Source organism: Panthera tigris, chromosome A3 (genome assembly GCF_018350195.1).
Source record: "Panthera tigris isolate Pti1 chromosome A3, P.tigris_Pti1_mat1.1, whole genome shotgun sequence".
Classification (NCBI taxonomy): domain Eukaryota; kingdom Metazoa; phylum Chordata; class Mammalia; order Carnivora; family Felidae; genus Panthera; species Panthera tigris.
Window position 1 is genome coordinate 86,219,529 of NC_056662.1, and position 19,792 is coordinate 86,239,320.

General features: G+C 42.4%; 1 protein-coding gene across 2 annotated transcripts in view; it reads left to right on the forward strand.

Moving 5' to 3' along the window:
• Positions 1-19,792, forward strand: part of ANXA4 (annexin A4) — a 94,359-nt gene that overhangs the window by 53,504 nt on the left and 21,063 nt on the right. For both annotated transcript variants that reach the window (XM_042981642.1, XM_042981641.1), the window contains exons 2-4: positions 5,116-5,170; positions 13,974-14,061; positions 18,659-18,753. In XM_042981642.1, the coding sequence (XP_042837576.1) occupies positions 5,168-5,170; positions 13,974-14,061; positions 18,659-18,753 (186 nt within the window). In that variant the 5' untranslated portion in view covers positions 5,116-5,167. The remainder of the gene's footprint in view (positions 1-5,115; positions 5,171-13,973; positions 14,062-18,658; positions 18,754-19,792) is intronic.

Sequence of the window (19,792 nt, forward strand, 5' to 3'; positions counted from 1 at the left end):
AAAAGGCTAATACTTTCAGCAAGCCAGCTTTAGTTCAGGAGCCATTTTTTCTCATCGAAATAAATTTGCATATCTTTGTTTTGATGGTTATTTGCTCATTTTGCTAGTCTAATGCTCAGGAAACAATCTAATTTGCCTGTTTTCAAAATTGTGGGTGAGCGGGGAGGAATCCACCACACTGCTGTCCCCATGAACGGCCTACTGAAATATTACATGAAATCAGAGATCCTTGTTCCATGCACCTGCATCTGCCGTAAGGGCATAAGAATCTGGCAGGTGATATAATAGGGCAGTTTGTGGGATGGTGTAATAATTTCCTTTCGTACTTCCAAGCAGAAAACTATATGGATCCGTTCTCGACATATCTAATTTTTCATTAGGAACCCATCATAAATTACTTCTGCAAATTTTTGTAATCTTTCCTGAAGTAAGTTGAACTCACTTACAAATTAGTGTTCCCTTATGTAACTGCTCTTGGGATAGGTCTCTTCCTTATTGTTCTTTTAACGTTTATTTGTGTTTGAGAGAGTGCGGGGGAGGGGCAGAGACAGAGGGGAAGAGACTCTGAGGTGGGCTCTGCGCTGAGAGCAGAAAGCTCAATGCAGGGCTCAAACTCACGAGCCCTGAGATCCCAGCCTGAGCTGAATCAGACGTTTAACCGACTGACCCATCCAGGCGCCCCTCCGGGGATAGGTCTCTTATGTTTAGTTCCCAGCTTTCTTTCAGTTGCTCTAAAACTATGTCTTAAAAATTTCAGGGGCCCTATCATGAGCCCTAGTTGTAGAGTTCAGATAATTATAAAGAAATTGCAGGGGCACCTGGGTGGCTCAGTCGGTTGGGCATCCGACTTCGGCTCAGGTCATGATCTCATGGTTTGTGAGTTCGAGCCCCGCATCTGGCTCTGTGCTGACAGCTCAGAGCCTGGAGCCTACTTCAGCTTCTGTGTCTCCCCCTCTCTCTACCCCTCTCTCTACCCCTCTCTACCTCTCTCTACCCCTCCCCTGCTTATGCTCTGTGTCTCTCTGTCTCCCAATAATAAATAAACGTTAAAAAAATTAAAAAAAAAAAAAAAAAGAAATTGCAGTTTCCCACCCAGATAGTGCATGACCCTTAGATTTTTTTCAGGTATCACTAACATATGGTCCCTTCAGTCTTCATCTTTCCATCTTGAAGAGTCCTCAAGGTGGAAGGTCATTTGAGCCATGCCCCGAACCTCAGGGTTTGCCTTTTTACTAAAACTGCAGCACAGTTACCAATTATTTTGCCCCGCCTATGAGCAGCAAAGAAGCTTTTAAAACCCCAACACTAAGTCTGAGTCCTTGTGAACCTGGTGATATTATTCAGTTTATGGACTTGCAGGCTGGCCTTCAGAGAGACTGAATGAGTGAATCAAGGAAGCTGAGGCAGGAAAGGGTTCCTGTAAAGAGTCCTTGGCTCTGTGGGCTGGAGGAAAATGTGGGAGGACTTTTAGAGGTTGAGCTCGGGGAAGAAGGGCCTGGCATTCTTTGGGAGCTGATCATTGTGTGCTGTTAGGAAGAGGCCCGCAACACTTCTGTACCAGGGGAACCTAAGTGATTCCTTCCCCTCCTTTCTGCTCCCCGCCCATCCTTGCGGAGAGTTACTCACACCCCACAGGTGCCAGACATGCTAGTGAGCGTTTGTGTGGGTTCACTTTACACGTATTTTCTGATACCTAATGACAGAATCAAGGGGTACCATTTTCTGCATTCATTTCTATAATCGACTGAGAAACTCATTTGGTACTAGTGAATAATAAATATACAACAGCTGTCTCTATAAATGGACTTATGCTGTGTGCTGTCCAAGTTTCAAAATAGATTGTCTGGCTAAAAGTACCCTGTTTTCAAGTATGATACATTTTTTTTTCCTTTAGTAAATTATTTCTAGCTCTTTGAATAATGGCTCTCAGTATTTCCATAAGGTTTTGCTCAAGCATTTTTTCCACCTCTTGCTGTGGTCAGAAGGACTGGAAGTATTTATATTAAAGGCTGGCTTTTTGAGGAGGTGTTTCCCTTCCCTGCCCCCTTCCTCACTGCAATTACAATAGTTCCCCCTTATCCACGGGGGATACATTCCAAGAACCCCAGTAGATGCCTAAAACCACAGGTAGTGTGGATCCCTATATATGCTGGTTTTTCCTATACATACAGACCCTATGATAAAGTTTAACTTATAAATTAGGCACAGTAAGAGATTAACAGCAAGAACTAATATTAAATTAAGACAATTATATTGATATACTGTAATAAAAGTTACATGAATGTGATCTTCCTTGCAAAATATCTGGTTGTACTGTACTTACCCTTCTTCTTGTGATGATGTGAGATGATAAAGTGTCTACGTGATGAGATGAAGTGAGGTGGATGATGTAGGCAGTGAAGTGGCATTAAGCTACCACTGACGTGATGGCAGGAGAATGACCTCTGGACTGTGATTGAGCAAAACCACAGATAAGGGAGGACTACCTTAATTCCCAAACCACATAGAAACAAAGGGAGGGCAGTTGCTTCTTAAAGCTGGATCTGCTAGGTTGTCCACAGATTAGCAGAAGCTCAATCCAACTCACATATAAATTATACTTAATGAGAGATATGGGCACATTTTGATTATTCAAAGGATATGAAACAAGACCTCCAGACAAATTTGAGGCTAAGCTTCAAAGAGCCCTGCTCATAGCTTCCCCTGGCACATTCTGGACAGACAAGAAATACCCCTTCCTGTCCCCTGTAGATAGTCTTGTCTCTACTCCAACCCAATCTCATGCCACTCTGGTCCTTGTTCATGACGCTTTTGCTCATTCCTCTAACACAGTAACTTCATTGCTGCCTCAGGGCCTTTGCATTAACTGTTTCTTCTGCCTGCAATAGTTCTCCTCGAGCACTTTGAATAGTGAGCCTCTTCTCCTCATTCAGGTCTTAGCTCAAGAATCATCTCCTTGAAGATGACTTCCCTGGTCACCCTGTCCAGGCTAGCTCCTTCTCAGTAACCTGATCACATCATCTTCCAACCCAGGATTCAGCAAACTTTTTCTGTGAAGGGCCAGGTATTAAATATCTTCAGTTCTATGAACCATGTAGTCTGTCACAAACTCTCATTGTAGCCTGAAAGCAGCCATAGATAATATGTAAATAAATGGGTGTGACCACGCTCCAGTAAGTATTTATGAACACTGAGATTTGAATTTTATATTATGTTCATGTGTCATGAAATATTATTCTTTTAACTTTTTGTCCACCATTGAAAATGTAAAAACCATTCTTAACCTGTAGGCCATACAGATTTGGCCCATGAGCTGTGGTTTGCCGATCCCTGTTCTATAGCATTGTCCCGTTGTATTTTCATCTTACTGATCTGAAATTATCCTATTTATTTGTTTATTTGTCATCTGTCTTTCCTTGAAAGCTCCTTGAAGTCACATTCTTTGTCTTATTCGCTATATTATCTCTGTCAACTAGAATAGTGCCTAGAATATAGAGGTACTTTATGAAAGTTTGGTGATTGAATGAATAAATTCATATAGCCCGTGAGCCACAAAATCCAGTACAGAATTTCTTTCGAATATTTTCCATATATATCCTGTTCCAGATGCCACACCCTGCCCAGGCCTCTGCCTGTGTCTGTTCCTTAGCGCTTTCTCAAGATTTCCTGACCTTCCTATCTCTCACTCCTGTCTACCCTGTAGAATAGAGCCTTGCTGAAGCATGCCTTTTGTTATATCATTTCTCTGCAAAAACCAAAACCTTCCCACTATTTTACCATTACCTACAGATCAAGTCCGACTCCTCAGTTGGGCATAGGAGGCCTTGCCTAATCAATCCCCACCTGCTTTTCCAACCTTATCTCTGAACCTTCCCTCAAATGAGACCTCTGCTCCAGCATCCTCATCTCTTCATTGTCCCTAAGGCCACTGCTCATTCCCACCTCTGCACCTTTGCTCAGGCTGTGCCCCAGAAGAAGTTGGCATTCCCCTCAGGAAGGAATTGAGCCCCTATGTAGCTATAAGGGAAGTGTGCAGTGAGTGATGGGAGACAAGGAAGAATGGAGCTGAGCCTCAGGAGAGCTGCAAGATAAGAAGTGAAGGTGAACAGACCTGACTCAATTGGTAATAAAATGGGTTAAGCAGGATTTAGTTATTCTCAGGGAATAATTGAAAAGTGCTGCTTGGTAGGGCGGTCTAGGCCAATGCTTTTCAAACTACTGTGCAGACAGGTATTGGGGGAATTTTGTTAAAATGCAGATTCTGGCAGTAGGTGTGGAGTGGGGGCCTGAGACTGCTCCCAGATGATGCCCATGCTTATGGTTCCAGGATGATTCTTTTGAGGATCAGGGAGCTAACAAAATGCTTAGGAAAGAAACCTTTCCCATAGGACTCAGATATGGAAACAGGAAGTCAGTTGGCCTATCCCTCAGAGACCTGCCTATCTATCATGAGGCCAGGACTCGTAGCCTACAATCAAGGCTCTCCTTGCCTTTGAATGACTGAGTACATGTGTGAAGATCTGAGCGACCTTGCTGAAGAGAACCAAACACAAAGCTGAGTGTATAGGGAAGAAGCACCTGTATGTCCTGAGAGAGCGGCAGGGAGAGGTCATCTGGAAATGACAAGTCTAATGTTGGCTGGGCCACTAACCATCACACACACGCGCACACACACACACACACACACACACACACACACACACAGAGTGTGGGTTGGAGTGCGATACTTCTCCCTAATGCAGTTGGATTATCTTTTCTCCAAGGAGACACCTCTTCTCCACTAGAGCTTACAGTTCAGAATCCAGGTATGGCTTGAGTACAAGTAATATACTTCATCCTAACAAACAATAGCAATCACTTCTGTAATGTGTTATCTCCAAACAGAAGAGCAGGTAGGGAAGTATTTTGTTGGAGTGATACATTTGCCTGTTTGAGCAGTTTGTCTTTAATTATTACCCTGACCTTTCTATCTTTGGCTAATCAACAGCTGACCTTCTGATGAAAGTGGATGCTATTTCCTAATTGTTTAACTTTGTGTAACTACAAGTTATCCTGTTTAATGATTTTAATGCTACATCTCTCATCACAGTAATTTCCCCTCTGCTTTTATCACAGAGGAACTTCTGCTTGGGTGACTGAACTCTGATCCTGATCTAGAGTCACGGCCATGGTAAGTTGGGGAGTGCCTCACCCTACCTGGTGCCAGGCACAGACAGGTACAGGATGTGTATGCAGGGACTGTTGACTTTACAGAGGATTGTTTGCTTAACAGAGGGGAGAGAGAAGGAAATGAAAAGGCAGTTTCTTTCTTTCCTTTTTTTTTTTTTTTAAGCACTATTTTAATTCTTTCAGGGGTGGTGAGTAACTTGACCCTGAAAATTAATTCAAAAGATAATCCATTTAATCTGTGTGACATCCTGAGATACAGAAATAAGTTGTAGTTTTATCTGTGTGGGGGTACTACATGTTCATTTTAGGAATTTTCTGCAAATAAAAAAGAAAAAGAAAAACCCCACAGGTTCTACCTTTGGGAGACAAGTGCCATTCACATTTTGGTGTAACCTCATCAGGCTTATCAAGGGTGTTTGTTAGCCATATGGTCTTGTCATCTGCCTCCTGTTTTTGGCTGTGACTGGACTCCTCAGAGTTTCATTATCTGATCTTTGGGACAGGCAGGGAATTGGATCCCTTTGAGAGTTCCACAAAGTTCAATGCTCTTGTGGAAGCTGAGCCTCCTAGCTGCAAATAGGCTCTACCTGAGGCTGGCCATCTGCTCTCCTTCTCCCACCCAAATAAGGTTATCTGAACAGGCAGGTGGTTCTGGTTCCTGGTCTTCTCAGCAGAAATAATAGCAATAGAATCTTACACCTGGAGAGACCCAGAGTTTCCACCAGCGTTAAATGGCCTCCTTTAGGAAGATAGACGTGTAAACTATCTTGAACAAATGGTAATATACTCATAACATTGTTTTACATTAGACATTCTACAATTTTCTTCATCATCCCTGACAGTCAAAACCTTGCCCATATCTACTCCAAATCCCTATGCATTATTTTAAAATTCATTTCCTTTAGGGGTGCCTGGATGGCTCAGTCGGTTAAGCGTCTGACTTTGGCTCAGGTCATGATCTTGCCATTGGTGGGTTCGAGCCCCGCTCTTTGCTGACAGCTCAGAGCCTGGAGCCTGCTTCAGATTCTGTGTCTTCCTACCTCTCTGCCCCTCCCCCACTTGCTCTCTATCTCTCTCTCAGAAATAAATAAACATTAAAAATTTAAAAAAAGAAAGTTTTAACGGTGTCCTGACTTTGTGCCAGATGTGGTACTTGGCTCAGGGGACTCAAAGTTAATGGGACAGTCTTTCTGTCTGCAGTAAGCTCACAGGCTTCCGATATGCAAAGCCTGTAACCAAGTGACCTTTTAGTGTGCTTTCCACTCGAGGAAAATTACCTCAGTTGCTCTCATCTTTCCTCCTAGGCCTGTTTTCCATCATCGCTGTTATTTATTGGACAGATAAAAGATTTTTTAAAGAGTAGGAAAAACACAACATAGTCACAATATTGTAATTCCCAGTTGTTGTCCATCATTTTATTTTAGACCCTACTCACATGTATAATAATTTTCAAACAGTAGTAATAAGCATAAATAACAGTTATGTATTCATTATAATCTTCACTTTGCTAACATGTTTATATTTTGTGGCATATTAAAATCATTTATTCTAGATGGTGGAATTATGGCTGTTTTAATTTTCTTCTTAATTCTTTTTTTTTTAATTTCCCAAATCTCTACAATGACCATATGATACATTTCTAAAAACAAAATGTTTTTGTGTTTATTTTATTTTTGAGAGAGAGAGCATAAGGTGGGGAGGGGCAGAGAGAGAGAGCGAGACACAGAATCCAAAGCAGGCTTCCAAGCTCTGAGCTGTCAGTGCAGAGCCTGATGCGGGGCTAGAACCCACGAACCATGAGGTCATGACCTGAGATGAAGTTGAATGCTCAACTGACTGAGCCACCCAGGTGCTCTGAAAATATATTTTAAAGGCTACCAGGGGCACCTAGGTGGCTCAGTCGGTTAAGCGTCCGACTTTGGCTCAGGTCATGATCTTGCGGTCCATGAGTTCGAGTCCCGTGTCGGGCTCTGTGCTGACTGCTCAGAGCCTGGAGCCTGTATCAGATTCTGTGTCTCCCTCTCTCTCTGACCCTCCCCTGTTCATGCTCTGTCTCTGTCTCAAAAATAAATAAACATTAAAAAAAAAATTTTAAAGCTACCGTATTCAAATATTTAAAAGATTTTTAAAATAGATGTTTAATTTACATATAGTGAAATGCACCACTCTTAAGGTTACTGGTAGATGAGTTTTGACAAATATATGGACCATATAACCTACTCCTCTATCAAGATAGATAGAACAGGGGCACCTGGGTGGCTCAGTTGCTTAAACATCCAACTCTTGATTTCAACTTGGGTCATGATCTCACAGTTTGTAGGACTGAACTCTGCATAGATCTGTGCTGTCAGTGCAGAGCCTGCTTGGAATTCTCTCTATCTCCCTGTCTCTCTGCCCCTCCCCTGCTCATGCCCTCCCTCCCCTCAAAATAAATAAATAAACTTTTTTTTTTTTAAAGAAGCTAGAACATTTCCTCACTCCAGGAAGTTCATTTATGCTCTTCCTAGTCAGTTCCCATGCTACTTCCACTCCACCCCAGAAATGTAACCTCTCTTCTGATTGTTATTACCATGGATTAGCTTCAACTGTTCTAGAGCATTCTATTAATGGCATCATAGAATATGTACTCTTTTACGTCTGGCTTCTTTTGCTGGGTGTTATATTTTTGGCAATCCATCCTTGTTGCTGTAAGTATCAGCAGTTTGCTCCTTGATTCCTTTTTTATTGCTGATTAGTATTTGTTGGGGGATCATCATCAAAAAAGACATGACCACTGACTGACCCATAAGCTGGACCTGGCCAATCGAAGGCTCCTCACTCCCTCTCCTGCTTTTGGAATGTGGGTCCCACTTATGCTCCCAGAGGCTGCTCCAAGGATATAGCCCTGAGATGGCAATGTGTTGAAGACAGCTGCACAGTGTATGTGACTGAGCCCATTTAGGACCTCTTTATAAACTTTTAAGATTTGGAGGATGAGTGCAGGGATCAGTTTGTCTTGCTGCAGCCCAAGACGAGCCTCATATGTAAGTTCCTTTTGCTAATGTTAAAAGTGTCACCTACAGACGTGGAGTGGCCTGCCTCTTTCTTCAGTCTCTGCCTGTTCTCTGCCTGTGGGGCTAAGTTTCAGATTATACCCAGAAAGCTCCTGAGGAGTTTGTGAACCTACAATATTCCACTGTATTGTATTCCAGTTTTTGACATTATTACCTTCCTGATTATTGTAATAACTGAATAATATTTCATTGATTGTGATCTAACACCTGTTTCTAGCTGCTCATTTTTGTTATTCTTTCCTACATCACCCCTGTTTCCTTTGCTGCCACAAGAATCCCTCCTGAGACTCCTTTGGCTTCCCAGAACGGATAATAGTACATTATGCCTTGGAATTTGATCAATACAGTGACTTTAGGGCTAACCAGAACAAATTTTCTCAGCTTATCTTTTTCCGGGAAGAATGAGTCACTAAGAATGTTAATTGATAAGCTGAAACATCTTTGCAAATCCCTCCATCGATTCATCTTGTTAGATATTAGTTTTAATCCCACAGTAACGTCCCTCAGCAATGCAGTTTGTGTTAAAGTCGACTGCAGAGTTTGGGCACCATCCAAAATTTTTTCAATACTGAAGCTCCAAAAGAACCCTGTGGGGTATTTCACTCGGAAAGCTGTCTCATAGTGGAGCCAGCGGCTAAGTTAGGCCATGTTGGAATTTTGACAGCAAATCACCAGTTTGCTTGTTGCTACTGATACACAGTGCAAGAATTAAAGTACCTGTATTCATTTCCTAGGGCTGCCATAACAAAGTCCTACAAACTGGGTGGCTTAAAATAATAGAAATTGGATGTCTCACAGTTCTGGAGGCCAGAAACCGGAAATCAAGGTGTTGGCATGGCCAGAATCCCTCTAAAACCTGTAGGGGACTCCTTCCTTGCCTCTTTCTAGCTTCTGGTGGTTTGCTGGCAGTCTTAGGCATCCTTTGGCTTGCTGCTGCTTAACTCCTGTGTGTGTCTTCATGTGCCATCTTCTTTTTTTTTTAATCTTTTATTTTTTTTATGTCTACTTATTTTTGAGAGAGAGAGAGAGAGAGAGCATGAGTAGGCAAGGGGCAGAGAGAGAGGTAGACACAGAATCCGAAGCAGGCTCCAGGCTCTGAGCTGTCAGCACAGAGACCAATGTGGGGCTCAAACTCACAAGCCATGAGATTATGACCTGAGCCGAAGTTGGATGCCTAACCAGCTGAGCCACCCAGGTGCCCATGGTTTTTTCTTTTTTCTTTCTTTTTTTTTTTTATTCCTTCTTCTTATAAGGACACCAATCATATTGGATTCGGGACTCACCCTACTCCAGAATGACCTCATCTTAATTTAATTAATTACATCTGCAATGACCCTATTTCCAAATAAGGATACATTCCGAGATCCTGGGGTTAGGACTTCAACATATCTTTTGGGGAGGTTACAATTCAGCCTGTAATAGTGCCCAAGGAAGTTAATTTCATTGATTTCTACTTCCCTCTGTCAGGTGTATAGAGGGAGGTAACTAAGTATTAGATGCTGATTATGTTAGATATCTAATATATCTAGTATTTTACCTAGATATCTAGATAAATATAGTAGGTGAAAGCTTGGATTTTCAGCACATAAGGCCCACACTCTCTGGTACCTAAGGCCTTTGGATGGACTTGATGTGAGCCACAGTGATCAAAGTCTGACTTACTAGAGAACCACCCTAAGGGCATAAAAATCTTCTATTCCTTTATTTTTTTTTTAATGTTTATTCATTTTTTTTGAGAGAGACAGAGCGTAGTGGGGGAGAGGCAGAGAGAGAGGGAGACACAGAATCCAAAGCAGGCTCTAGTCTTTGAGCTGTCAGCATAGAGCTGGATGAAGGGCTTGAACTCACAACTGCGAAATCATGACCTGAGCTGAAGTCGAACGCTTAACCGACTGAGCCACCCAGGCACCGCCTCTATCCCTTTAGATGGTTGATGTTATACCTTTGGATCAAGTTAAATCATCAGAGAGCCTTAGATATATTCTACGCTGTTTTTGCTACCTGTACAAATGCTCTATTCTGGATTTTGCCTTGGCATCATTGCCACATAAGCTTACGTTAAGAGATATTATCAGAAATAGATATAAGAATCTCACTCTTCTATTTAGTGTAGAGATGTTGTTGAAGTCATATATTTTTTTTTAACGTTTATTTATTTTTGAGACAGAGAGAGACAGAGCATGAACAGGGGAGGGTCAGAGAGAGGGAGACACAGAATCTGAAACAGGCCCCAGGCTCCGAGCTGTCAGCACAGAGCCCGATGCGGGGCTCGAACTCACGGACCGCGAGATCATGACCTGAGCCGAAGTCGGCCGCTTAACCAACTGAGCCACCCAGGTGCCCCGAAGTCATATTTAATAATAGTGGTGATGATGATAGCCATTGAGTTTGAGTTTTTGTTTTAGGGTATTCTGTTTGCTGGACTCTGTGCTAAGTGCTTTGTTATATTATTCTGCTTCATTATTACAACAACTGTGTGAGTGGATATCATTATTCTTAATGTACAGGTGAGAAAAATAAAACTTCCCCCATAGACAACATAGCTAGAAAGGGTTGAAGCCAAGACTCAAAGCCGGGTCTATCCCCACTCCGATGTCTGTGTCCCCTCCTACTAAGCTTTACTACCTCTCACTGTAGCCCACGGTGTCTCCTTTGCAAAGTACCCACAAATGAAATCTCCCCCAATATTAGAATTCCCTTTATAGTGTTTGTGACCCCCAGAATGATGTAAAAGAGACAGAACTGTCTCCATGAATATTAGATTTTACTGGATCATGGGCACAAGGCTATGGGTACATTTTAACCAAGGTTTATATGAGATGTAATACCCTTCTCCCTTTGCAGTAATTCATATCATCTCCCTGTTCTGTTGCCTCCCATCACCATAACATCCTACCACCATTTAACAAAAGGGGCATTATCAGGAAAGTCAGGAAAACTAGACTTACTATGTGACCTGAGCCCTAAATTTAGCCTTGGCTATCTCTTCTTACCCTCAGCTTGTGAGCTCTTAGCATCTTAAAAGCACATAGCACCAGTTAAGGACAAAGGAAGGTATTTATCTCAGTGTAAACTCTATTGACATCTGGGCACCAAGAATATCACTTAGGGGTGCCTGGGTGGCTCATTCTGTTGAGAGGCTGACTCTTGGGTTTGGCTCAGGTCATGATCTCATGGTTCATGAGATAGAGCCCCACGTCCTTCTTGGGATTCTTTTTCTCTTTCCCTCTTTCTCTGCCCCTCCTCTGCTTGCATGCATGCTCTCTCTCTCAAAATAAATAAATATACATTTTTTAATTAAAAAAAAAGAATATCACTTAGATCCTTCTCCATTGCAATCTAAGCCAATCAAATGCACACCGTAATGGCAGACACCTGACAGATTAACTAAAGGAAAGGAGATGAGGCAGAACAATTTTAGTGCTGTTATGAATAATTAGGTCATTTAAAAATTATTGCACTTATTTATTTTGAGAGAGAGAGCAAGTGGGAGAGTAGCAAAGAGACTGGAAGAGAGAATATCTGAAGCAGGCTCCACACCATCAGGCTCTGCACCAGAGTCTGATGCAGGACCTGAACCCACAAACTATGAGATCATGACCTGAGCCGAAACCAAGAGTCAGACATTTAAGCAGCTGAGCCACCGAGGCACCCTAATTAGGTCATTTTTTTTTTTTTTTTAATTTTTGGGACAGAGAGAGACAGAGCATGAACGGGGGAGGGGCAGAGAGAGAGGGAGACACAGAATCGGAAACAGGCTCCAGGCTCCGAGCCATCAGCCCAGAGTCCGACGCGGGGCTCGAACTCACGGACCGCGAGATCGTGACCTGGCTGAAGTCGGACGCTTAACCGACTGCGCCACCCAGGCGCCCCTAATTAGGTCATTTTTAAAGAAAAGAAAACAGAATTCAGAATATCAAAATATAGGTTGCTAAAGGCCTTTATAATGCTTAGTGTCCGACACAGAGGGAAAGATATATTTAAAACCAAAGCTAGTTTGATTCTACCCCTTACTGCTAAATCAGGGAGCCCAGAGAGCTCTAGTAATGCAGATGTCCTCTCTGTAAACTCAGTACAAAGAGAAGCTGAGCGTTTCTTGGACAACTGGTCTCTTTTCCTTTTATAGACCCAGTGAGTCTCATTGCCGATTACAATTCCCTCTTACTTTGGCTTCTGTGCAGAAAAATCTGTGGCTTCCCTCTAACAACTACACAGGCTCTTAAGGTTTGCATTGTTTTCCTTCCCACCTCCCTAGTTTTACCTTAGTTTTCTGTGTTTTATACCCTGTCACTGAATTTCCACAACTACTTATTTATTTTTTATATTTAGTTATATGTATTTCTTTACACTACCTTCCACCACATAAATCACATATAAATACATCAGTAAATACATTCACAATATCCAGGGCACCTTGATCTTAATCAGTAAATTATCTCTAAATCATAATCCAACTGAGATGGTCCCTACTGGTCATTAGCCTATGTTTTGTTTGCTGATATTTTTAGTTTTTAATTTTTATTTGAAGAGGGTCAGGCTAACTAATTTTTATTTTTTATGTATTTATTTAAAAAAATTCCAGTATAATTAACATACAGTGTTACATTTGTTTCAGGTGTACAATATAGTGATTCAACAATTCTTTACTCAGTACTCATAATAATGAGTACTCTTAATCCCCTTCACCTATTTCCCCCATCCCCCGCCCCCCCACCTCCCCTTTGGTAACCATCAGTTTGTTCTCTAGAGTTAAGATTCTGTTTTTTTGTTCATTCATTTGTTTTGTTTCTTAAATTCCACATGTGAGTGGCATCTATAGTATTTGTCTTTCTCTGACTGACTTACTTAACATAATACTGTCTAGATCCATGCTGCAAATGGCAAGCTTTCATTCCTTTTTTATAGCTGAGTAACATTCCATTGCATTATATATACCACATCTTTTTTATCCATTCATCTATATGGATGGACACTTCGGTTGATTCCATATCTTGGCTATTGTAAATAATGCTGCAGTAAACATAGGGTGCATATATCTTTTTCAATTAATATTCTCATTCTTTGGATAAATACCAGTAGTGGAATTACTGGATCATATGGTAGTTATGTTTTTACTTTTTTGAAGAACCTCCAAACTATCTTCCACAGGGGCTGCACCAGTTTGCATTTCCATCAGCAGCAATGAGGGTTCCTTTTTCTCTACATCCTCACCAACACTTGTTGTTTCTTGTGTTCTTAATTTTAGCCATTCTGATAGGTGTGAGGTGATAGCTTGTTTTGGTTTTGATTTGCATTTCCCTAATGATGAGTGATGTTGAGCATCTTTTCTTGTGTTTGTTGGCCATACATATGTCTTATTTGGGAAAATGTCTATTCATGTCTTCTGCCCATTTTTAATTGGATTTATTGGTGTTCTGTTTTTGTTTTTTGTTGGTTTTTTTTTTTTTTTTTTTTGGTGTTGAGTTGAATAAACAATGTATATTTTTTGGATATTAACCCCTTAATAGACATATCATTTGCAAATATCTTCTCCCATTCAGTGGGTTGTGGCTTTGTTTTATTGGTGGTTTCCTTCACTGTGCAAAAGCTTTTTATTTCGGTGCAGTCCCAGTAGTTTAATTTTGCCTCATCTCTCACGCTCACTGCCGTATCCCCAGCAGCTAGAATAGTGTCTGACCCATGGTAGGTGCTCAGCAGGTGTGTGCTGAATGAGATGATGGCTCTCAGTCACATCTTTCTCTGTGTGCTCAGGCATCCAAAGGAGGCACCGTCAAAGCTGCTTCAGGATTCAGTGCCACTGAAGATGCCCAAACCCTGAGGAAGGCCATGAAGGGGCTTGGTAAGTGTCCCATGGGGGTAAACGCTCTCTTGTGTGTTGTATATCACAGAGTCACAGAAAGGGTGCTGTGACCACTGGCAAAAAAAATGAGTAGGTCTCTAAGAAAATACAGTGGGAACAAGTTGGCTTTTCAAGACAAATGGGACAGGAGGACATTAATTACTCACTTATATTACAGAATTTAACATTTAAGGCACTCATTCTGGATTGCCCCAATTATTTAAATCTGTTTTGCATTACAGCCATATGAATCTATATGTAAAACTTCAGAAATGTATTTGTTTTCCAATTAGTGCCGTATATGTACAGTGTCGTAAGGTTTACAAAGCACTTTCACAAATATTATTTCAATGGGTATACACAACAACCCAGTAATTTAGTGAAAGCGGCTATTGCTATTGTTATTTTCACCCCATTTCACAGATGTAAAACTGAGACCCAGAGAAGTTAAGTCGCCTAAGAAGTGAAACGAAGCCACAGCAGGCAGAGGCCTCTGGTGGGTGTAGTCATGTGGGCATACCGCAGGCTGCCCTGGGTTAGCCTCTTGCCTGGGTGGACATTTGGCCAGAGAAGTGCCCATGGTTTGTAGCTGCTATTATAATCTCCTTGAGATATTTGGATAAAAACATTTGGTCACACAACTTTATTTCCCAATTTTTCTCCTCCCAAACAGCTCATTTTCGTTAGCCCCAGTGTTACTAACAGTAACAGTGACAACAACAATAATAGAGAATATTTATTAAATTCTACTATGCATCAGACACAATGCATTACATAGATTATCTACAAACACATTATGGGGAATATAACAATCAACAGTTTGTTTTACTGACGGGAAGTTGAGAGTTAGAGAGGTTAGCTAATGTGCCCAACATCTCAGAGCTAGTAAGTGTTAGAGTCAGGATTCTAGGCAATTCCAGGCAGTCAGACCTAGGCAGTCTGACTCCAGAGCTGTAGTTTACGTCACTATACTATCCTGCTGCCCACCTCTGAACAGATTGTTGTTCTGAATCTAACGTCCTTCTCATTTTCCCTTCTTCATAAATAAGATGGAAAATGTCCATGGCCCATCCTTTTTCCATGTTATCCTGCTTCTTTGGTATATAGCAAGAACACTGTAGTTCAGAATGTGGACCACATGGCATTCAGAATTCTCAAAATAAAAGTCAGGAGACATTTGATAGCCAATTCTTGTCAGTGTCTGCTGTGTGGGCCAATGCAAGGCAGACAGTTGGAGGAGACAAGCATTTTAAAACCTAGTCCAGGGGCGCCTGGGTGGCTCAGTCAGTTAAGCCTCTGACTTTAGCTCAGGTCATGATCTCAGTTAGTGGGTTCGAGCCCCGCATCAGACTCTCTGCTGTCAGCACAGAGCCCCTTCAGTCCCCCTCTCACTCTGTCCCTCCCCCACTCGTTCCCTCCCGCGCTCTCTCTCTCTCAAATGAGTAAGTCATAACTTAAAAAAAAAAAAAAAAAAAGAACCTAGTCAGCTAGTCCATGGATGCTAGATGGGTAAGGCATGCATGGAAACAACTATAATAATATGATAATAGCTATCACAATATGATAGTGATAGGAGGGGTGCAAATAAGATCCCATTAGGTTAAGAAAGGAGATCACATTTAATTTGGGAGCATCAGGCAAAACTTCTTGGAGGATGCAGAATTTGAGAGGGACTTTGGGAGATAAGTTGTTTCAGTAGAGATAAGAGAGAATGTGTTTCGGGTGAGTGGAATAGCATAAGCAAAGGGCATGGGGTGAGTGTGAGCACTGTCCCATTTTCCAGTTTAGCTGAGGCTTAGGGGGAGTCACAGTAAATACACAGAAAGGTGGCTTGTGGCAGGAGGTATTTGCAAAACAGGAGGTGGCTGCTACCAAAGGGAGGTCCTGGGGTTGCTACTGAGAAGACCATCTGTAGAATCATAGGCATGGGGGGATGGCCCAAAGGCACTGGCCAGGAAACCAGTGCCACAATCATGACACTACGTGGAACAGTTAGGGAGACATACAAACCAGTAGACTGAGAATGAAGGAGGTCAGGAGAAAGGAGTGTAGTACAGTTGGATCAAGTATAATAATTGAAGAGCTAAGTCTGTGAATTTGGCTGCCTGGTATCCTTTCGTGTGGATAGTTACAATAGTGAATGGGATATTGCAGAAAGTCTCAAATGCCAGACTGCCATTCCTGTAGTAAATCCAGCAGACAGTGGGGGGCCCTTGTGTACTCCTGAGCAGGGGAGAGACACCATCAGAGTTTTTCTTTATAGGAAAATGAATCTGACAAGACTTTGGAAAGACCAATTAGGAGGGAGGTAAGAATACCAGTTAGCAGACTTTGCAGTTGTCTAAGACCCTAAAATCCTGAATTGGAGTGGTAGTGGTAGGAATCAAAGAGGGGGCAGATGCAAAAAAGATTTTAGAGTTAGATTTTGTATGTCTTGGCAAGAAATTTGAATGTGGAGGATGAGAGGGCAGTAAAAAAAAAAAAAAAAAAAAAAAAAAGCTATGGGGTGCCTGGGTGGCTGACTCTTGATTTCATTTCTGCTTAGGTCATGATTTCACAGTTTATGGGGTTGAGTCCCACCTCAGGCTCGGTGCTGAGCATGGAATCTGCTTGAGATTCTCTCTCTGCCTCTGCCCTTCTCTCCTGCTTGTGCACTTGCTCCTTTCTCTCCCTCTCAAAATTAAAAAAAAATTAAAAAAAAAAATCAAAGCTGTTTTGAGGGTTCAAACTTGACTGACTGAAAGAAGAAAAATGGTGTTTTTTACAGAAACAGGGGTGGGCATAAAATGGACCTTTTCCCGCTGAAAGTTCTGAAGGAGAACAGGATGATTGTATGTACTATACCTGTTCTCCTTCTCCTTCTTCTCCTCCTCCTCCTCCTCCCCCTCCTCCTCCGCCGCCACCACCTTCTTCTTCTTCCTTCTTCTTCCTTCTTCTTCTTCCTTTTAAGAGAACAGAAAGTAGGTCCCTAAGATGTGTAAACAAAGTTTTACAGCTTCCTCCCTATAGCTTGCACTTTTCTGGATCTCTAATCTTGCAAAGAATGACTCTGGTAAATCTATATTTTTTCATTTCTCTCTGAAATATCCCAATAGAAGTTCTTCTCTAGTCCATCACAACTCCCCATACAGGATGAACCATGGGGAAGCAGAAAACTCACCCAACATACATGAACATCTAGCTGTTACTAAGACGAGGTACCAGTTTTGAAAAATCAGAATAAAGCCCCGCCCCCCCCCCCCCCCCCCCCCCCCCCGTCTCCCCTGGTAAAAGCTGCTTCAAGAAACAGGCAGGCAAAATTTAAGCCATTGAAAACTTGTAATTCTCATTATAAAGTTTTGGTAGGATATTGCGTGGTGGGAACTCATCAGCAGTTATAAAAAGGGAACCATCTGAGGTCAGGAAAGAGAGCTTTGAAATGAAAAACACATTTATGGATCTCTAAGTACAGTGCATGCAATGAGCAACCCATAAAACCCTGCACGTGCCAGGTGAAATAGGTGAAGGGGATTAAGAGTGCACTAGTGATGAGCACTCACTGATGTATGGAAGTGTTGAATCACTATATTGTACACCTGAAACTAATGTCATACTATATGTTAATTATACTGAAATTAAAAAAAAAAACTGCAAAGTGCTGAGTGAGAGTCTGAATTGTTTCCAGACTCAGAGGAAATGATAACAAGATTAAAAATAAGGAGAGAAGAGGCAACTGGGTGACTCAGTCACTTAAGCTTCCAAGCTCAGCTCAGGATATGATCTTTTGGTTCGTGAGTTCAAGCCCCATGTCTGGCTGTGCACTGACAATGTGGAGCCTACTTGGGATTCTCTTTCCCTCTCTCTCTGCCCCTCCCCCACCTGCACATGCGTGCGCTCGCTCTCTCAAAATAAATAAACTTTTTTAAAAAATGAGGAGAGAAAAGGCAAGAACATAGAAGATCCAGGAGAACCAAAGACATGAAGAGAATTGCAGAGGAGGGGGAAAAGCCCGATCCCAGTCAGCATTTAGTGAATATTTAGTAACTGTGGGGCATTGTGCTAAGGAAGTCACGTGCTTGTTTTATTGCCCGCTTGCAGCAGCTCTGTAAGGGAAAGTGCTATGGTCACTTACATTTACGGGTAAGGAAACTAATGCTCAGACAAGTTAGCTTCTTTGTTCAGTGGTAAAAAGTTGATTAAAGGAGGGCTAAGACTCACATCTAGTGTCTGGTTCCCCCAAAAAATAGACAAACCTACTGAACAAGGACCTCTTTTCTTTTTTTTTTTTTTAATTTTTTTTTTAACATTTATTTATTTTTGAGACAGAGAGAGACAGCATGAACGGGGGGAGGGGCAGAGAGAGAGGGAGACACAGAATCGGAAGCAGGCTCCAGGCTCTGAGCCATCAGCCCAGAGCCCGACGCGGGGCTCGAACTCACGGAGCGCGAGATCGTGACCTGAGCTGAAGTCGGACGCTTAACCGACTGAGCCACCCAGGCGCCCCAGGACCTCTTTTCTTAAAAAGGTGTAAGTTTGGGTAACGCCAGTGTCCTCGCAGGAACCTGTTTTCTCATTCCTCTCTCAAAGCACCTCACTCACTGTCCCCGCTCTCTGCCAGGCACCGACGAAGATGCCATCATCAGCGTCCTTGCCTACCGCAGCACGGCCCAGCGCCAGGAAATCAGGACGGCCTATAAGACCACCATCGGCAGGGTAGGCCGCAGCCTCTCTGGGTCTCTTCCCGATCTAGATTCTTGAAGTGGCCTTGTGTTTTCAAAAGGTGGACCCTTGCCTCATTTAAAGATGTTCTTAAGAAAAAACAGTTTCAGCATGTTACCTCCACTGTCCTTAGCCAGGAGTGATTTCTGGGAGCCCTTGGTTCCCAGAGCTCAAGCCAACCTTGGTGTCTTCCCACCCAGCCTCTTGTAGGGACTTGGTTGCTCGGTGGATTCCACCACCGCCCTTGTGAGCCAGGCAGGGCTGAGCCTCCAGCGTTGCTTTCCTGATCCTGGTCAGCCTTCTTTTAGGCCACGGTGGATAAAGCAGTATTTAAATCTAGTTTGTTTTGAATACGCTCTCCTAGGATTTAGTCTATTTTGACTCTTCCACATAAACCCATCATTCCTTTGATGATTCTCAGTTGGGGGACACCCCCTCAAATTCTAGAATGGGGTTGTGACTATGTATATAATTTGTTAGCTTATGGATTCACGGGGTGTTCACTCACCCCTTCTGGTTTGAATCCGGCACCCCCGGGGGACCCTATTTCAAACTCTTGTTTTCAATAACTCACTCACCAGAGCCATTCCACCCAATCTTTCCTCATCACTGAAAACCTGTCTGTGTGGTGAGTCTTTTTACTGAGTGAGGAAATGTTATCAATGAGTGTTCTAGGTCTCAGAGTACAGTAACTCTGATAAAAATTTCTATCCTGGAGAACCTTACAGCCAGTCAGACTGCAGCTGTTTCTCGAAGACTGGCCCTAAGCTCCTGGCTGGGACAGAGCTGGCTCAGCATTCCCCAGCACATCTGCAAGCAAACTTTGGCTGGGACCCCAGTAGGGAGTGGGATTATTCATAGCTCAGACTATCTTTTGACCATTTGAAACTCTTCTCCATCCCAGAGTCCTTTAATGACCATAAACGAGTGTGAACATGCATGTAATGCGTGAACTGGAATAGTTAGCCTCAGAACTAAGCTAATCTGATGACAATTTGTTAAGATGACCAGCATTAATGAGTTGAGCCCTAAT